We start from the raw sequence: 19,946 nt of genomic DNA on the forward strand, positions 1-19,946 counted from the left end.
CTTAAATTCTTGCTCACCCTTCAAAGAAAGGAATTGGGAGAACCACGGACGATAGATAAGGAGAGGGTCTATGGAGGGTAATACAGCACAATCAGCAGACAAAAACAACAACAACAAAACACCCCAAAAAACCCAAACAAACCAAAAAACCAAAAAAACCACACCTGGCCCTGGTTGAACAGACGAGCAAATCAAGGTTAACCTATTTTTAGGATTCTTGCCTGAACCGGCATTTTCAATCAGCTGACCCAGCACAGGTGCCCCGTGCGGCCTACAGGTGCACTTCTTAGCTTGGCTACCCTTCGGGGCGCGAGTGCGAGCGGATGAAAAGCAGGGTCCAGAGTACACCTCTATACTCCCCGGGAGGAACAGAGGAACCGGCAAATAGGAGGTCCTCCATAACTGCTGAATGCCACTGAGGACATAAAGGATGGGAGGAGGAAGAAGAAAGATAAGGAAGAAAATGAGGAAGATGTGCCTTTACCTGGAATCTGAGGCCCACCTCGGCCCTGAGGGACCTACAGATACGTTACTGAACCAGGCCCTCGGGCTCCCTGGCAATGTCCAGACCCCGATATGACCCAAAGGGTGGAACTTGGGCCTGCCAGTCTCTCTCCATCCTCCCTGGACGCTCTTCCCACTTTTATATACTGGCCATATTCCCGGTTTCTGTGTAAGATTTTGTTAGATAAGATATCAGTGGGTAAAGTGACTTCCAGATTCTTTCTTAGGTTTATCTAGAAAGATAGGAGTTAACTTGATTTGACTCTGACTTCCTGGGTTTGCTATTTGAAAGTCCTCTACTCCTTAAACACAGAATAGGCTTCCAAGAAGAGTTCACAAGTTATTTTGTTTGATAGGTTCAAAGTGACAATAATTAAGCAATCCCTGAGCACTGTCCAAGGGGCATGGCCACCTGCCACATCAACATCTCAGCTCTATGCGACCGGCGACTTTGTCTGTTTTGTTTCCCATGGCATCACGAGGGCCTAGAACAGTGCCTGGCATAGAGGAAGCACTCAGTAAAATGCCCGAACGCTTTGGTATGTCTGTGATGGGCAGATGTGACATACTTTCACCTGGACACCCAGCTAGCTTTGTTGGTGTTTATAAAAAGTCCAAGTTGAAAGTTCACAGACGAAATCTCCTCTATTTATGGTGCCTTGCCTTCTCCTTTCTGTGGCTAGCAATTTAGAGGCTCTCAGATACCACGTCAAATACCGTGGCTTATGGCTACTGTCCGGTGTCTTTAATGAAACTCATACTCATCCTGCTAGGAACAATCAGGTGCACAGGACACCTCCTCGCCCCTGAATTTATTTTTCTTGTGGTAAGATATACATAAAATCTACCATTTTGACCATTTTCAAGTGTCTAGGTCAATGCCACTATGTGTATTCAGATTGTCAGGCAACGGTCACCACCGTCCGTTTCCAGGCCTCGTTCAACACCTCGTACGGTATCTATACCCATGAACTTCCCGCTTTCCCCTCGACGCAGCCCCTTGTCATCGTTGTTCCACTTTCTTTCTCTATGATTCCGACTACTGTAAGTATCTCACGTAAGCGAGATCATCAATAGTTTTCCTTTTGTGCCTGGCTCATTTCACTTGGCGTATCTTCAAGGTTCATCCACAGCACGTGTCAGGGTTTCCTTCCTTTTTCAGGACTCCCAAGGTCTTTAGTCACACTGACTTTTCTAGAATTTTTATGTTTTTATTTTTGGCGTGAACATAAGACTTGAGAGTTTGGAAGTGTCCTGTGCTCTTGCCTGGTCAAGAAATGTCATTTAGTATGAGGACACGGGCACTGCCTCAGTGTGTTGTCATTTGCCCCCCGACAGCTGAATGTGGAGTGCTTTCTCCTGAAACTTACCCATTTCTCGATTTTTGACCAGTGACTTCCAAGCCCTAGATTGCAAAATATGTACTCCTTCAAGTTTACAAAACAGCACCCAAGTGTTGTTCCGATTTCACTGTAACCGGTGACACGTCTTTCAAGAGGATTGGAGACCTCCTACGGGTCGACTGAGACTTGATAGGATCACTCTTCCAGGCTGGTGGGGGTGAAATTATTTGTGGTCTTAATTTTCACTTCCCAGATTAACAAAGAGGTTGCATATCTTTTCAAGTGTTTACTGGCCATTTTCTTTACAATTCGGTGAAATGACTATATCTTTTACACACTTTTTCTCATTAGTAAGAGTTATTTGTATATTTCATTTACTAGTCCTCTGTCAGTTATATATGCTGAAAATGTTTTCTCTTTTTGATGCTACTTTGATGGGAGTTATTAATGTCAATGTGGTTGAATTTACTGATTTTTTCATTTATGATATATGCTTTTATTGTCTTGAACAAATTCTTCCCAATTCTGAGGTCAGAGATGAGTTACTTACTTTTTTAAAATTATTTTTATTTTAAAATTTCTTTCTTTTCTTTTCTTTATGAGATTTTATTTAATTATTTGAGAGAGAGAGAGCGCGCACAAGCGAGCACACAAGCAGGAAGAGCTGCAGGCAGAAGGAGAAAAGGCTCTCTGCTGAGCAGGGAGCCCGATGCGGGACTCGATCCCAGCACCCTGGGATCATGACCTAAGCCAAAGGCAGACGCTTAACTGACTGAGCCACCCAGGCATTCCACTTAACTTCTTTTAAAATAAAAGTTCAATTTGGCCTGTCACATTTAAGTCTCTAACCCATCAGAATTAATTTTGTGCATGGTATGAGATAGGGATCAATTTTCATTTTTCCGCATGGATGATCAGAAGCCTTAGCACCATTTGTGGACGATTACGTCCTTCTCCAATGGCCAGCAAGCCACCTCTCTATAGATCACATTTCCACATATGCGTGGGTGCTCTTAGGCTCTCTTTTCTTTTTATTAATTAGTCAGCACATCCGTAAGCAAATGCCCTATGAAACTTTGCTGTAGGTATTCCGTGAATACTATTTATGAGAGTTTTTGTCATACGAATATTTATTTCTATCCAATAACTTTCTTGCATCTATTTACATGATTATATGGTGTTTCTCCTTTAATCTATTAACATGCTGAATGATACCTGTGGATTTTTCAATGTCAAATCACTCCCGTCTTTCCTGGAATAAACCCAAGTTGGCCATGATGTATTATCTATTTTATACACGGCTGAATTCGATTTGCTAATATTTTGCTTAAGGTTTTTGCAAACATCTCATGAGTGAGACAAGCCTGCAGTTTTCTTTTCTTGTGCTCTCCGTGTCTGATTTTGGTATGGAGAATATCCTAGCCTTATTGAAATGGGTTAAAAAGTGTTCCTCTTTGGGGGCGTCTGGGTAGCGCAGTCGTTAAGCGACTGCCTTCGGCTCAGGGCATGATCCTGGCGTTTCGGGATCGAGACCCACATCGGGCTCCTCGGCTGGGAGCCTGCTTCCTTCCTCTCCCTCTTCCCTGCTGTGTTCCCTCTCTCGCTGGCTGTCTCTCTGTCACATAAATAAATAAAATCTTAAAAAAAAAAGTGTTCCTCTTTTTCTATTATCTGCAAATTTACCTAAAATTGGAATTATTTTTTGATTAAAAAAATTGGTAGAACCTATCTCTAACTCATCATTTAGGGATACAGTATACTTTGTAAGAAGGTCTAATGGCTAGAAGATAATCTAGAATTTTTATTTTTTCCTTAAGTCAGTTTGGGTGAATTATACAAATCTAGGATTTTGTTCATTTCATGTAAGTTCTCAAAAATTTGACATAATGTTGCTTACACTGTTCTCTTAATATTTCCTATAATTATGCTTTATCTACTAGATTAAAGACTCCACAAGGTAAGAAACTTTTGCTTTAATTTCTGCTATATTCCTGAACTCAGAAAGATGACTGGCTCAAAAACATTAATCGAGTAACTGAATCTGCATTTATGGCTCCCTATCTGTTTCCTGGTGAGTTCTCTTGCTGCTTTTCAGTGAGTCCTGCCACCGCCTTCCGTAATCCATCGGTTCCTTTCAAGGAGCCAACTTCTGACTTTGTTGAATAATTTGGTGATCGATTTCTGCTCCTATCTTCTTTATGCCCTGTCTTTTATTTTTTGAATTTGCTCTAATGTTCTTTATGTATCATCTCAAGTTATAGACTTGGCTTATTAAGTTCCAGCCTTTCTTCTTTGTAATAGGAGATTTAAGGCTATACCTTTCCTCATGTATTTGTATCATTTCGCTAATTTTGACATGTATTATTTTTATTTTCATTCAGTTCTAAGTAGGTCTCAGTTTCTACTATGATTTCTGCTTAGAACCATGAGTAATTTAGAAGTATGCTCTCAATTTTAATCAAATATATTTTTAAAAAGTCTTATTACTAATTACTATTACTAGGCTATTACTATAATTTAATTATACTGTGGTTATACACACACACACACACACACACACACACACACACACACACAACTCTTTGAAACATATTGAGATCTGCTTTATGGTCCAGAACACGGTTACCTATGATAAATGTCTATGTGAGCTTGAGAAGGATGTATATTCTCCGTTAGGTACAAGGTTCCTTATTTGCCCAGTAAATCAAGATTTTTAACTGTGTAGCTCAAATCTTCCATATTTTTAATCAACTTTCTTGGGTTGATTGATCTTCCAATGTTTGAAAAGGATACATTAAAATATTCTACTATGATGGCAGCTTTGTCTATTTATCTCTGGAGTTCTTGTATCTTCTCGGTGAACTTTTAAATCGTGACCATCTCTACACCTACCAACGCTTTGTCTGATACCAAGACAGCTGTCCCGGTTGTCTTTCTCCATCATCTAACTGTCAGACTGTTCAGGCTGTCATGTGTTAGGTACGTCTTTTATATAAAGAGCATATGTTGTTATACTATTTCCTGTTCAGTCTGACAATGTGTCTTTTCCTCCCCTAACTTAGTTTGCTTATTTGGTTATTGATATACTGAGACTTATTTCTATCATCTGATTTTTTGCTTCCTATTTTTCCCCACTTTTTCCTATGCTGTCATTTTTTTCTTGCATTCTTCTTCTTCTTTTTTAACCCTAAATGATGGAGATATTCTGGTTGTTTTGGTTTTTCTTATTCCACTCACCATCCCCACCCACCATGGATTTATAAGTTCTGTCCCCCCCCTTTTTTTTCCAATTCTTTTAGAGCTCAAGCTTGAAAGGTTAGCATGCACGGCTCCCGTAGCAGCTACATGACCTTATTGCCTCCCCAACAGAACAGATTCCAGAATACTTTAATTCTAACCACATCCCTCCTGACTTATGTGATGTCATTGTCTGATATTTAAGGTATACCTTTTTAAGACCACAGTTATACAATATTACTACTGCTGCTGCTACGATTTAGAAATTGTTAGGAATTCTTACACATTTCCCATTTGTTTGTCCAGCATTCCTTCTTCGAATCATGATTCTACGGAATCATATTCTTCATTCCTGAAATAAATCCTTTAGAAGTTTCTTTGCAGAGGTACGTTTGTGGCAAATTGTCTTTGCCTTTGCTCATCTGAATAGCCTTTTCTCATGTTTTGCTGCGTTTACTACGTACTGTCGTCAGCCAGCACAGTGAAGGTACTACTTCCACTCTTCTGGCTTCTGTTGCTGCTGAGAAGAACTCTCATCCGACACAGGCCATGTCTTCATAGAGAATCTGTTTTTTTTTTTTTCCCCCCTCTGGTAATTTAAGAAATTACTTTCGGGTGCTGCAATCTTACGACTATAAGTCTAAGTATAACTTCATTTAACTGCTTGTACCTCTTAACAGTTCTGGAAAATTCCCATTCACTATAAAGATGCTTCACTTCCAACTTTCTCTATTATCTCCTTCTGAGAGTCAAATTAGACACATCCCAATATCTTAACTTCTGTCTCAGCTTTTCTCTTTTTCCTTGTGTGCTGGGTTCTGGATAATTTCTTCAGCTATCTCTTCTAGTTCACGAATTCTCTCTTTAGCTGGGTCTAATTTACTGCTTACCATGTTCATTTAATTCGTAATTTCAATAATTATACTTTTCACTACTAAAAATACTATTTGATCCAAATAGGTCTACTTCCCTTTGAGAATCTCTTGTTCCTCCACCCTTTTAATTCTCATTCTCTTTTATTTCTTACACAAAACAGCAATATTTATGTTTCATATCTGATGAGTCTAATACCTGAAGTCTTTGAGATTTAATTCTATAGTTTCTGCCCTGTCTCATGGTGGCTTATTTCCCTGTGTGTTTAGGGATTACCGAATGAGAACTCATTTTTCTTGAAATTCCACCTGAAGAATTCATTGCGGTCTTTCTTGTTCTTGAGAGTATTCTTCTAGATCAGATTTCTGCTTATTTCTGCCAGGTGCCTGGCACATCTTCATTTTTTTTTCTATTTCTATCCCACACATATAATTTCAGCCCTCCAAATAATATGAGCACAAGCTTGAAATTAGAAATTCTCAAGGTTGGGGCGCCTGGGTGGCACAGCGGTTAAGCATCTGCCTTTGGCTCAGGGCGTGATCCCGGCGTTATGGGATCGAGCCCCACATCAGGCTCCTCCGTTGTGAGCCTGCTTCTTCCTCTCCCACTCCCCCTGCTTGTGTTCCCTCCCTCGCTGGCTGTCTCTATCTCTGTCGAATAAATAAAAAAAAAAAAAAAAAAAAGAAAGAAATTCTCAAGGGAATTTCTCTCTTATTTTATCTAAAGCCAAGAGTAAAACATGTAACAATCTCTATCATCTTCTCCTATGGATATATTTAAACTTGTTATCCACTGAGGGTATCACTTTTCCTGGATCCTAACTCTTGGCAAAGATATTTTTTTTTTCCCACTTTTTTTTTTTAAATGATTTTTTATTATATTATGTTAGTCACCATACAGTACATCCCCGGTTTCCGATGTAAGGCTCGATGATTCATTAGTTGTGTATAACACCCAGTGCACCATGCAATACGTGCCCTCCTTACTACCCATCACCGGTCTATCCCATTCCCCCACCCCCCTCCCCTCTAAAGTCCTCAGTTTGTTTCTCATAGTCCATAGTCTCTCATGTTTCATTCCCCCTTCTGATTACCCCCCCTTTCTTTATCCCTTTCTTCCCCTACCGATCATCCTAGTTCTTATGTTCCATAGATGAGAGAAATCATATGATAGTTGTCTTTCTCTGCTTGACTTATTTCACTTAGCATTATCTCCTCCAGTGCTGTCCATGGTGTAGCAAATGTTGAGAACTCGTTCTTTCTGATAGCTGAGTAATATTCCATCGTATATATGGACCACAACTTCTTAATCCAGTCATCTGTTGAAGGGCATCTCGGCTCCTTCCACAATTTAGCTATTGTGGACATTGCTGCTATGAACATTGGGGTGCATATGGCCCTTCTCTTCACTACGTCTGTATCTTTGGGGTAAATACCCAGTAGTGCAATGGCTGGGTCATAGGGTAGCTCAATTTTTAACTTTTTAAGGGACCTCCACACTGTTTTCCAGAGTGGCTGTACCAACTTGCATTCCCACCAACAATGTAGGAGGGATCCCCTTTCTCCACATCCTCTCCAACAATTGTTGTTTCTTGCCTTGTCTATTTTTGCCATTCTAACTGGCGTAAGGTGGTATCTCAGTGTGGTTTTGATTTGAATTTCCTTGATGGCTAATGATTTTGAACATTTTTTCATGTGTCTGTTATTGGCAAAGATATTTTAATTGTCTTTCTTGGGGTAGGGACCCAAATTCGCGTGCATAGCCTTTCAATAGAATGGCTATACATATAGTTTGCCTGACTTTGATTTAGGCCTAATGTCCCAGTATCACTAATAGTAGCATTCCTTCATTTGAATTACATAGTAAATTATATAGTTACCTACTTCTAAGCCAGGCCTCTAGCTCCCAAGGATCGGCAAATACCCAGGAAATGTCAGATCCAGCTGTTTCTTGCTTATCTTTCTGGATCCATACTTCATCATTGTTTCTGGCCTCTGCTCACTTCGTTTACTTTATGGACTGGTCACTATGCTTTCAAATCATTAAAAAAAAATTTTATCCAGTGGGTTTTGGTGTTCTATACAGGGTTGATTTTTATTTTCCTCACCTTTAAACTTCTAGTTCATGACAATCTTAGAAATATTTCTGGGTAGTCATATAGTTTCCTCATGTCTAAGAAATACAGGACATAGCGAAGGAACTGCATAAATGTTGACTGAAAGAATGAATGATGGAGGTACTTCCGTTTTAAACACTTTCTAATCTTTTGTAATGAACTTCAAGTACAGTAAAAAACAAAAACGAAACCAAGTTCTTTCTTTTTGACTATGTGATTTCACTCCTGGAAAGGTGTGAACTTTACACTGCTCATTACAGCACAGTTGATACTTGTGAAAATTTGAAAACAACTAAAGTAACAGGAATGGCTCAGAAGCAAAAGAATACAAACTTCCATGTGTATTAAAACTATAAACAAGAGGCAACACACCCATGTGGACGTGGCCAGAAGCTACTTGAAAGAGATGGATTTACTGGGAAAGCAAGGTTTGGGTTCCTTTTTCCTTTTAAAAAACTTGAAGTGATTGTTATTGCAGTGTCCCGTGGGCAATGGCTATACATTTTAAATGACATCAACTCCCTATGGTTGCATGTGTCTATTTCCTGTTTGATACGGCCAGAGAGGCAAACACACCTGCTGTCATACAGGCCTGGGTTCAAGTCCTTGTTCTGTCACTTACTGGCTGAAGTCAGTTCCTCACTCCCCCCATTGCAGGTAGGAAATTCTGACACACCCTTTAACTCTGGGCTCAGCCAACACGATATCAGCAGCAAGGACTCAAGTTTTCCCTGCATGCACTAAGAATTCTCTCCCACCTTGGCTCTGCCATGGGAACGAGCCGGACTGGCCTGCTCGTGTGGGACCTTGGAGACACCGGAGGAGGGGCAAGGTGTCCCAGTCACCAGCCATTGGATCCAAAGCTAACCACAGACACTTGGTTAAGCCAGTGCAAATCAGACAGCTGGCCAGCCCACCTGTGGACTCCTCAGCTAAATAAATGATTGACTGAGACCACTGTTAGAATAGCTGGTTCGGCAGCTTGAACTATGGCAGCAAAGAACTCGTCCATGCTGTCTTCTTCATTGTGGGGGAAGGGCCCAAAGGCTCCCCGTCCAGGCCATCAAATGTGGGGTCTCCCAATCGGATGGGGGGGCACCAAATGTGGGGCAACCTGATTGGGTGGTGGCTGGGGGCACGAGCAGTGAAAGGACTCACCCGAGGCAGAACAAAGGAGATAGAAGTTTACTGAATACACCGCAAGGGAGTGGCAGGCCGTCTGCCAGAAGGCAGTGGTGGGGACTCTAGTTAAGGGGGAAGGCGAGGAGGTATGGGCACATATGCAATTTCCCTTCTTTGGTACCTGTGCCTGGGGGTCAGTGACCCACTGGTCAGCTAGGGCCGACCGATATTTTGAGGCGAGTCACCTAATGGGCCTGTTTGTATTTGGCCGGGGGGTTGGGGGGGTGGTCATTGTGGGCCCTTCTACCTTATTTGGGTTTCCATGGTTCAAGCTGGTTACCAGGACCTACCACTATGTCTGGTACAAAGAGACCGATGATGAAGGCTTTTCTGTCACTGTCACTGCTGCGTGAGGTGGAGGCAGACATCCGTGCTGGTGCCTCCCCCCACCTCATCACCACAGCACCTGGCAGGCATGTTCACGTTCATTTCCTCACCTGGGTCTCTCCTCTGGCCACGAACGACTTGAGAGTAGGAAAGGAGTTATTCTATCTATGGCACCTGGCACAGAGGAGTCCCTCTGTAAGTGTTTGCACTTGACTGGATTTGGGGAGCTGATAGGAACCCAAACAGCCGGCAGCAGGTGGCAAGAACAATCAGCCAAGCTGGTTCTTATGCAGGGAGGCCTTACACTTTCCAGAAAGCCCCAACAAGAGGGGAAAAAAACAAAGGAGAAAAGCACATACTTTCTGCTCTTCTACGCCCTTCTCTCGCTCACCACACGGCACACAAAGCTCAGAGCCAGTCATCCCCCTGAAGAGCCCCTCCCCAGCCAGCTCCCGAGCTGGCTCCCCTGTGCCACGGCCGGACGCCTCCCCCGTCCTCTGCGGCGCTGCCCCAGGCCCACGGCAGCCTGGCCTTCCTCTACCTTCAGATCAGACACGTCCCTGTAGCACTGCTCAGAGCGGGTGTGGTCCGACAGCTGCACATTCCAGAAGCAGGGGAGCTGGTACACGAGGAAAGGGTTCTGTTTGATGACGGCGTTGAAAATATCCTGGGAGAGAAAAGCCAGACACAAAGTGGTCAGGTGGGTTTCATCTATGATGCCAACTCTTGAGGCCCTAAGCACCTCCTGGGCCAGAGCCTCCCTTGAGCCTCCTCCTCGGGACACAGGCTGGCTTGCACTGCGGGGCACTCCCCTTGCATCTCCTGTCTCTAGAACCAGGCCGTCGTGTTTGGATGGAGATGGGGGAACGCTTAACACTGACTTGATGCTCACAGGCTCTACTGGTCCCCAGAAGGTGCCATCAGGGAAGCGGACGTGGGAGCAGACAGGGGGTGTCTTTCCCACCCGAGCTGGCATATGTTAAATGAAGTCACTTTCCTGCCCTCTTCTCACCTCCTTGAGGAGCCCTGTGTCATCCATCCCAAGCCTCCAGGAGAGGAAACTGCATGATGACAAGTGGCTCCACTCATTCAGGGGCTGAGACGAATTATAGATTCTGTTTTAGCAGCTCTTCCTGGGGCTTTTGGCGGACTCGATGATGGATGCACCTTGTTTTCCTGCTGGCCATGGTGCCCGAGGACGCTCTCCCCACCTCCAAATCCAACTCCGACTTTTCTAGGGAGGCTTCCCTGCTGTCGGGCTTTACTCCAAGCTCTCGCCGCACCAGGCCATACTTATTAACTAGCTGCTGACAGGTGGTGCCGGGGGGTGAATTATGTGCCTGCGCAGGGGGAGATGCCTGGATACGCTACCCTCGCTGGACACGGACATGCAATTGCTAGCTTTTGGGGACACACTTGAGTCACTGTGACCTGACTTAAAATATGACGATGGAGGACAATTTCCCCCTCAGGTTTAAAACAGCTACCTGGGTAATTTTTAACTCATTCATTATACCAGACCTTATGTTGGATAAAGGAAATTAGTTTCTGGCTGCTTGGGAAATACTGAATAACAATGCTAAAAAAAAAAAAGAAAGAAAGAAATAGCAAGTAACCCTATAGTTTCTTGCTTCCTCTGTATTAGAAAACTTGGCAAAAATACAACAAATCAGACCATTGAACGTGGAGCAAAAACATGGGAGTGGGCTTACTTTTTGGGTGAAGAGGAAAGGATAAAAATGCAGAGGACCCGGAAATCTTGTCTCCGTTTCAACACGGCCAGCTATACCACGGGGAACTCCAAGTCTAAGCGTGTGACCCTGGTAGCACCAAGGTCAAAGCCTCGGTAACCCGCATTTCGTAGCAAAAATGAGACACGGGATTTTGATGAATGTATGCTAATGGTTTGGTGGAGTGACAGACTTTTTCAGATTGCCTGCATTAGAAGCCGGTTATCGTAGGCAGGCGGTTTGTCCCTTCCATTTAAATGCATTTCCCTTGAGGATAAGGTCATAGCACAGGTTCTCAAGAAAAGGTGCTGCTGTAAAAGTGAGAAAAGCAAAATGAAATCTTGTCTGGGAAATAGGCTGTGGTTTTCCAGGGTCACCGGGAGCAGGAGCTACGCACCCCACACCTAGATGGAGACAGCGACCTCCTCTTTGCACATCTGATTGTCATTTACTTATCGGTCTTGCCTCAATAAACTAGGAGCTCTCTGAGGCCAAGGGCTGCATCCTTCATTCATCTCTGCAATACTATTTCTGAACATCATTCCTGGCATACAGTGTGCAGTGAAAGTCTGCTGAACGGACAGATGAATTCAGAAACTACTCGGCTATTGTCTTAGCCAGGCAAGCATAAGGCAGATCTATCCCAGGGCACGGTCACACTGCCGGAGGAAAAATCATCCAGACCCACCGACCTTCAGGTTTCTTGGAGAAACAGCGCAAGGGTGCTCCGGAATAACTCACCCTTCTAGCCGGGCCACTCACCTGGTCAGCTAAGGAGGTGGAGAGCATGCCCATCAGCTCCCTCTCCGCGGTCAGCCTCCACATCTGCTCCCACTTCATCTTCCGAAGCTTATCCAGAAGCAGCAGGATCACTCCTGGGCAACGGCAGAGCGTGGAGGGGGGAAAAACAACCGTGAGACGCAGAGCCAGGCACACCTGGCCACGTTTTGGAGATGAACACACCTGGGTTTGATCCTCAAAGGCTGCTGCAAACACTAAGTGAGATGGGCAGAATGGCCTAGCACTTTCTGGAGATTCGCGCAACTACGCAGATGTACTTAATGCTTCTGAACTATACATTTAAAGACGGTGAAAATGGTACATTTACGTGATGCGTATTTTGCCACACCTAATATTGCACATTCCCTGTGTTAGGTTTTTCCCTATGTTTCGTTTTGTTTTTTCCCCAGTGATATGACAACCTACCTAGGTTTAGCTGATGGAAGGTGTTTGCACAATATATGCTATTTATCTTTACAGATAAAAAGCAGCTCCCCTGCAATTTTATTCTAGATAAGTCTGGCCAATTGGCTTTGCATTTATTGACAAGCCATAGCCATGTTCCCATGTCCCTGATTTCCAAAGTCTTCTCTGGTCCCCACAAACAACACAATGTAAACTACCATGACGGCAGTGCTGACGACACTGGTCTTTAAGATAAGCTCCATTTTGTTTTGTTAGTTTTTACGGGGAGGGACCTGAGTCCCATGGGGGGCTGTGTAGCAAGAGAAATTGTCATTGTGTACCCTTCTGTTATTTAAAAAAAACCAAAAACCTGGAATTCATTACTCAGGCAAAAATTAACTAGTGAACGTCTAAAAAGAAAAGCACATTTTGGTTTTGCCGGATGACTCAGAAGCAGCCGTCCACTCCCAGGCCAGTTGGAGCATAGAGAGAACGCACGGAGCACAGAATAGGAGGAGCCAAGAGACTTTCCCTGCAGGCCACTGCAGTTAATTTGGTGGATGGAACTGCAGCACCCAAGGGCCTCCAAATCAATCCTGCTCAGGATGCTTAGCTCAGCAGAATGGCCTGTGGAGAGAACTCCAGGCAGTTGACAAATGATCTTAGTTGATACCTAGTACATAGATCGCTAAGATTTTTGGAAAGAACCCGATTCCCCAAATCACACATAAATGTCAACTGTGAGACAGTGCCAGTGGCACATACTTGGAGAAAAAAATTAAAAAAAAAAAGTCACCATTTCATCCAAGATGTTTGGTCTGGTAAACTGGAAATAAAAAAATACACATGGTAATGGTAAGCAGGGGGTAAGACACAGATCTGAACTCTTAAGTCAAAAGGTCAGTTTACCTCTTTTGTGTATCTCCTTTGTGGTCTGCTAGGTTTTGCACACGTCTTTTCACTTAACGCTCACAAGATCACCATAGGCTAGATGTCATCCTTATTTTATAGGTGGTGAAACTGAGGGGCTACGTCAGACCCTTGAACAAGTCACACTCAGATCCGCCTGGCTCCAAAGCCACTGCTTCTTCATCTATACCACACAGACTGGAGCCCCCGCACTGCAGCCTTGTGACTCACGCCAAGACTTTTTCCTTTTGTGACTTTTCGGTTTCTGTACGTGTAACATGAGAAAAATGCTACTTGCCCTGTGCAACTCAGAAAGCTGTTACGCCCCCCTAGTGGTAGGCCAGCGAATGTTTGATGACAAGGTCTCTGGGGGGAAAAAACTAAAACTTGATTGGTAGCATTTGCTGATTCCCATGGTGTAAATACTCCCACCATGGCTGATCTCAAGATACCAGTGTGATGTCACTGAACACCCAGTTGGAAAGAAATGCGCACAATGAACCACCCCCCCCCCCCCCCCCGTCAGTGCAAGCCGGCTCCAGCACACCACTGAAATTGTCCGTGGAAACAATTTTAGAAACAGTGAAATTCACCATCAGCATACTATTTGCTTCTTTTGGGGAGAAAGAAAAGAGAAATTTACAAAGCTATGAACCAAGAGAATACAGGGAGGGATTCAAGAAAATCTATCCCAGTTCAACACATCTTACTGCAGAAACGAAATCTGATTAGGTTGGACAGATGCTCTCATATACAGAGAAAATGGGGAGGGGGTGGAAGCCGTAAATAGTGATGGAAGGTATTAATGCACATTCTGAAGTCTCTAGAGATGTCGACAGAGCTCTCAGTCTCAGGGGACTGAACTGAGAATTGATGCTTTTCAATGGTGTTAAGACTCGGAAAGTCCTCTGTGGCCGATGGGATCCCACCCTGTGTGTCAGACGCATTGAACAGAAGCAGGTGTCTAGAAAAGAAGCCTAAATGCAGAAACGAGGGATTATTCTCCCAGTTCCCCAGCCTTTTCCGTGGTAGGATGTTAGTTTTTAAAAGCCTAAACTCAAACCAACAGAAAAGCCTTGAAACTAGCATGACAAATACCCACCACCCCAGTTTAATAAATGCAAGTAATATATTGCCACATTTGCTGTGAATAATACAACATGACAGATAAATCAGAAGCTCCTTCATCTTCCTCGGGCTCCCCCTTTCCCAAGGGTAAACCACCATCCTGACGTGGCCGGGTCTCACTTCTATGCACGTGTTTATAGTTTTATTCTCTATCACGTATTAAGCAACATCTACGGGGCTTTGTCTCCGAGTGCCGACCTTCCATTCTAATTTCCCTTCTCACCCAATGCTATGTCTTGAAGACTCAAAAGCATGTGAAAATTTCAACATCTACTCTATTCGTTGCCATCACTTCACTCATTGTATAAACAGACCACATGTTATTTATGTTATTTCCACCAAACGACATTTCGGCTGCTTCCTGTGGTTCTCCTATTAGAAGCGATGCCACAGTACACATCCGAATCCCAGTCTGTCGGGTGCACGTCTGGGAGCCTAGCTGGGGTCCAGCCTCCAAAGCTGTATAAGGATAACTGTATTGAAGGTGCCGCTTGCCCCAAAGCATCTCCAACTTTTCCATCTTCCTCCTCTCTCACGTTCAGACCATCGTGGTGTCCCACGGATTGTACGAGGACAGCGGTCTGTATCTTTTCCTGTACTGACTCCTTCACTAGTTGTTTATCAGGTACCTACGTTGTGCCAACAACTGAAATAGATTTGTGTGTGTTATCGTCCCTACTTGTCCCCATTTCATGGGTTTCACTCAAGATATTAATTCGACATGTATTGACTGGACGGAGAACATTCAGTCTTGGCCAGGCCCGTCCATGGAAGACATGCAAACCATCACGATTCAAGTGCACACTGCTTATTACGGGAACGCAGGAGGGAGGCCTCAGTCAGCCAGGATCCAGGGCGAGGACCAGGCCAGGCAGACAGGGCGAGGATGTCTGCAGACACATGGACAAACGCAGAGCGGCAGGACAGGGCATGCGGGAACTGGAGTGTGTGACGGCGGGATGGCTGAAATAGAGCACTTTGGGACAAATGTCAGGAGGTGACCCCGAGCAGGTGAGCAGGGAATGGGTCAGGAAGGGCTTGTATCTGTGCAAAAGAGATGCTTTCCAAGCATTTTCGTGTCATTTCTTATACAGAAAATGATATCCTTCTAACTTGCTTGTGGCTGGAAGGGCTGAGCCAGGGGTCTGGCTGCCCCAGGCCCCATTCAGGGGCCCCCACGGCTGAAGGGATCACTAATTTAGCACATCTGTCATCCACGTGTGCCACACTTGGTTGGAAAGTCGTGCCCAGGGCACCTGGGAGCTAGTGAAGGATTTTGAGCAAGGGAGTCACCACAGCTGAGACTGTTTCAGAAAAGCCCTATCAGGCTACTGCACAGGCTCAAAGGCCTCTCGTATCTTAGGCAGTCTAGAGCACAAGCTGTCATCCCTTAGCCGGGCACACTAGGCCTATCTAGCCATGACTTACCTTTTTTCCTTCCAACAGACCATTCCTCCTGGCAAAACTGGCACAACGGCCCTTTGCCACTTAACCACCTCTTTCTTTGCAAACCTGACAAGCCCATATGCAGTTTGGTTTTCTCTTTAGAATCTCAGAACGTTTACTAAATGTACTACTGTCCATTCTGTGACTCACTCAGAATCCAAAACAACAGCAAAAAAAATTCATGAGCAAACATGCTACAAAGCTTACGAACGCCACCGTCAGCTTCTGAATTCAAGAGCTTCCATGTTTACCCTCTTCTGACTCTACGACATCCTTAGAAAGAAAACAGTCTAGTCACTATTATTGCTTTTGGACGGATGAGGGAAGTGAGGTGCTAAGAAGTGAGGTGACTCTCCAATGTCAGTTACTGCCTCCCACAGCCCCACCTGGGGAAGGGTCTTCATCCTATAACGTTAGAACTAATGAAGACTGTGTCCTCCCTGGAGGGTCTATGGGATATATATCCTGATGATCTTTTTTTTTAATTTTTAAGATTTTAAGTAATCTATACACCCAACGTGGGGCTCGAACTTATAACCCCAAGACCGAGAGTTGCATGCTCCACTGACTGAGCCAACCACGTCTCAATGTTTTGAAGGACTGCCTCATGTGTAAACGGGAATGCCAAATATGTACTTGGCCAACGCAGGCCAGCATGAGCTCATGGGGAGCAGGGCTCCCAGGACCTACCACCTGGCCAGATGTGAGCTTCTCCTGACATATCAAATAAACCAGTGGGGCCCCTGCCTGGTCTGTAATCATGGGGCCTGCATTCGGAAGGTATTTCTTCTCTAATTCACGTCCAAGTGTGTTTTGAGCAGCTCCTATTACCTACTGGGATAGCTGGTGACTGAGCTGCTCTCAGGGAGCAAGGCCTAACAGGGAAGGGAGATGGGTAACCAAGAAAATGCAAACGGTGTGACAGATATGAGATGGGGTAAGAAGCACGGGAGCCGGTACTGGGAAACAGACTGTGATCTGAGTGCAGACGGAAGCATTAGGGAAAAGCTTCCTGAAATTGATGGTGTTCAGCCTGAAAGCTAGAGAATGCACAGGGTCACCCACGTGAAGGTCAGACCAGACAGGTGCGTCCCTTCGGGGCTGTGAATGCCTATCAGGCAGCAAATATTTTCCACCACGTTTGAACAGCAGACCTTAAAAAGGTAATGACCCATTTCCCCCTCTTCACCCAAAAGATGAAAATTAAAAAGTGGCCACATAAAATTGTCTAGCATGGGTGAAAACGTTTGTCTTTGCTCATAAATCTGTAATTAACCACAGGTTATTCGTACAATAAATATCCCCATATCCTCACACTGAGGCCACAGAATGGATTCTGGGGACACAGGTGTTTCTGTAACTATCACGGAAGAGGAAGCTGTATGTAACGTGGATACCCCAAATCTTTCCAAGCGGACTTGAAAACAGAAGCTCTAGGTTTGAGTCCTGACATTACCTCTTACCAGCAATAGCTCTTGAGAAAAAGTCACTGGGATTCTGAGCCCCAATTCCTTCTCTGTAATTTGGAGACAATCCCACATTAACTCCAACATGATTATGAGGACTTAAAAAAAAAGTATATCTTTAAAAGTGTCTGGTATATGTCACGATCTATTCTTTCCTACCTCCAAGCAAAAATCCCACGACGTTAAGAAATATCTAGAACAGGTGCAGTGCTCAATATGGCTGAATGGAGAAATATTAAATGATAATAAATATGCCTACCCAGTAATTCACTTATCAGCCTGAATTCATACATCTTTCTAAAAATCTTTAAAATCCCATTGTGTGTGGAATGCCCCGGCCCCTTAAAAATTCTGAAATATCTGCAAGCCCATATTCCTTCTCAGTCTTCTGTCGAAGAGGCAGCTTGTGGTGTCACGACCAGCACGATCGGGAGATCTCTCGGGGTTCTTAAGTGATATGACCCACAAGAAGAAAAAACGTAGTGAAGGAAAGAAAATCTACCACAAGTACAATTACGTGCATCAAGGACGTTCTTAAGCAGCTAAGGAGTCTATACACACCGTTCAATGTCATCCCACAGATACGCACGAATGAGAGAATCTGCCTCTTTCTTCTAAGGTTAGGAGTTGGCATACAGATTGTACAACAGCCGAAAAACATTTCTGAGAGAAACATAACTCTAGCTGTTTACCGACCTCCCTCCTATGGTGCTGGGGAGATAGCCTAATTAATGATTGCAAAGGCCTTTGAAAATATGAAGTGGTACATAAAAGCTTGCAAATAACAGTTACGGGAACTATACATTTCCTCATTAAGGTGTCTAATGATCACTCACTCTACTTGCGTAATTCCCACTAGAATGAGTACAAATTATGTGCTTGCATGCAATGTGGGAGCGAGCTTTTTAAGTGACTATGGGTTAAAATGATGCAAATGGCTCCTTCTGAAATTGGATCCCTTCGAGCTGAAACGACACAGATTTGGCTTTGCAATGCTTGCCCCAAGTCAGACTCTGACACTAAGCTCTCCTGCTGTCAGGGGGATGGTGGTGCCAAGAAAAAGCTTGACTTTGGCCTTTGCCTGGCATTTGCTGCTGTGTGATCCACCCATTTCCATACTTGCTGTCGGGGGCCTGGGAGCCTGGGGTGAGCCCTTAGCCCTGGAGGCCAGGGCTCTGTACACAGGCAGCATGTCTTCGATGTGACAGGGACTCCCAACAGAGCTGGCTGGGAGTCAGGGGGCCGGCAGGGCTTTACCTTCAGCTGTGTGCTGGGAGCATAAGAGACTGGCACTAAATAAATCAATGAATAAATAAATTAAAAATCAAAGGCTTCTCCTGTGAACATCTGGTCCAGCGGTAGGGCATTTCATCTGCGGATCAGAGGGCAATGTTTCTGTTTTCCAAACTGAGTATGTAGCAATGGCCAGGGAGCCAAGATGGCACGGAAAGAAAGGTGGGTGTCTATGGAGAGCGGAAGGAGAAAAGAATGCTTTTGAAAATGAGCCAGATACGGGTTCTTACCGATGGGACCGCAAGAGGGAGAAGAGATGAAAGATGGCGACAGTGTTGGTAACACCCGCCATTTCTCAAGCAACTACTGCCTGCTAGACAGAGGTGCTTTCCTTAAAGGCGCTCAGAATCTCAGGACAAACCTGCAGGGTGGCTGGAGTGATCCCCACCTTACAGATGAAGAGACGAGGCTCATGCCTGCTAGTGAGGGGCCAAACCAGTCTCGCTCTCTATCTGTGGCCCTTCAACCATGCCACGCTGCCTCCTAGCACCTCCTAGAAGACCTTCAAAGGTCATGACCCATTTCCCCCTCTTCTCCCCAAAAATGAAAATTAAACAGTGGTCACATAAAATTGTCTAGCACGGGTGACAATGGTGTGAGCGCATGTGTCCACATACATGCTCGTGACTAGATACGGTGAGACTGCGTTGCGCCAGTGGCCTCGAGCCCAAACAAGTCCGGTAGCTCTTGGAAACACAGAAGTACAGGCTTGAAGGACTGTGTGAAGACCACAGGCCATCATCGGTTTGTTTGTGTGAAAACGTATGGGGAGAACCAAGTGATACATGAGGCCAGGAAAGGGAGGGCTTTCGCACAGAGTGGGGCCTGATCGGGCCCACGCGGGCACGGGTGACCGGCTGCCAGCCAAGAGAGACGGCGATCAGCACAGTGTTTCAGAGCTAACACGTCATCTCTCCCTCCCATGTGGCGTAGAGACCCTCTTCTCTGGGCGTCTGTCTGATCCCACTCAACGAGGTCCTCGGCATGTCCTACCACCTCCTGCAGGCATTCTTCAGCATTATGCAAGCCTTCTGTTTCCTACCACTTTCTTTCCATGCAAATGCTTTCATTCAAGCTAAAGAGCCTGGCTCCAATCCACCTGGTCAATGCAGACCCTGTGCTTCCTTAGTTCGGGAGGAGAAACAGAGGCTACGTGCCTCCTTCAGACGAGATCAGAGCAGGTTTCAGGTTAAACCTCTGTTCCTAA

General features: G+C 44.7%; 1 protein-coding gene across 2 annotated transcripts in view; it reads right to left on the minus strand.

Moving 5' to 3' along the window:
* The window catches only part of LARGE1 (LARGE xylosyl- and glucuronyltransferase 1), a 379,220-nt gene that overhangs the window by 68,121 nt on the left and 291,153 nt on the right, over positions 1-19,946 (minus strand). For both annotated transcript variants that reach the window (XM_040637428.1, XM_008705631.2), the window contains exons 7-8: positions 12,075-12,187; positions 10,124-10,249 (exon numbers count right to left, since the gene is read on the minus strand). In XM_040637428.1, coding sequence (XP_040493362.1) covers positions 10,124-10,249; positions 12,075-12,187 — 239 coding nt within the window. The remainder of the gene's footprint in view (positions 1-10,123; positions 10,250-12,074; positions 12,188-19,946) is intronic.

This window comes from Ursus maritimus, unplaced genomic scaffold (genome assembly GCF_017311325.1).
Source record: "Ursus maritimus isolate PB19 unplaced genomic scaffold, ASM1731132v1 scaffold_21, whole genome shotgun sequence".
Taxonomy (NCBI): domain Eukaryota; kingdom Metazoa; phylum Chordata; class Mammalia; order Carnivora; family Ursidae; genus Ursus; species Ursus maritimus.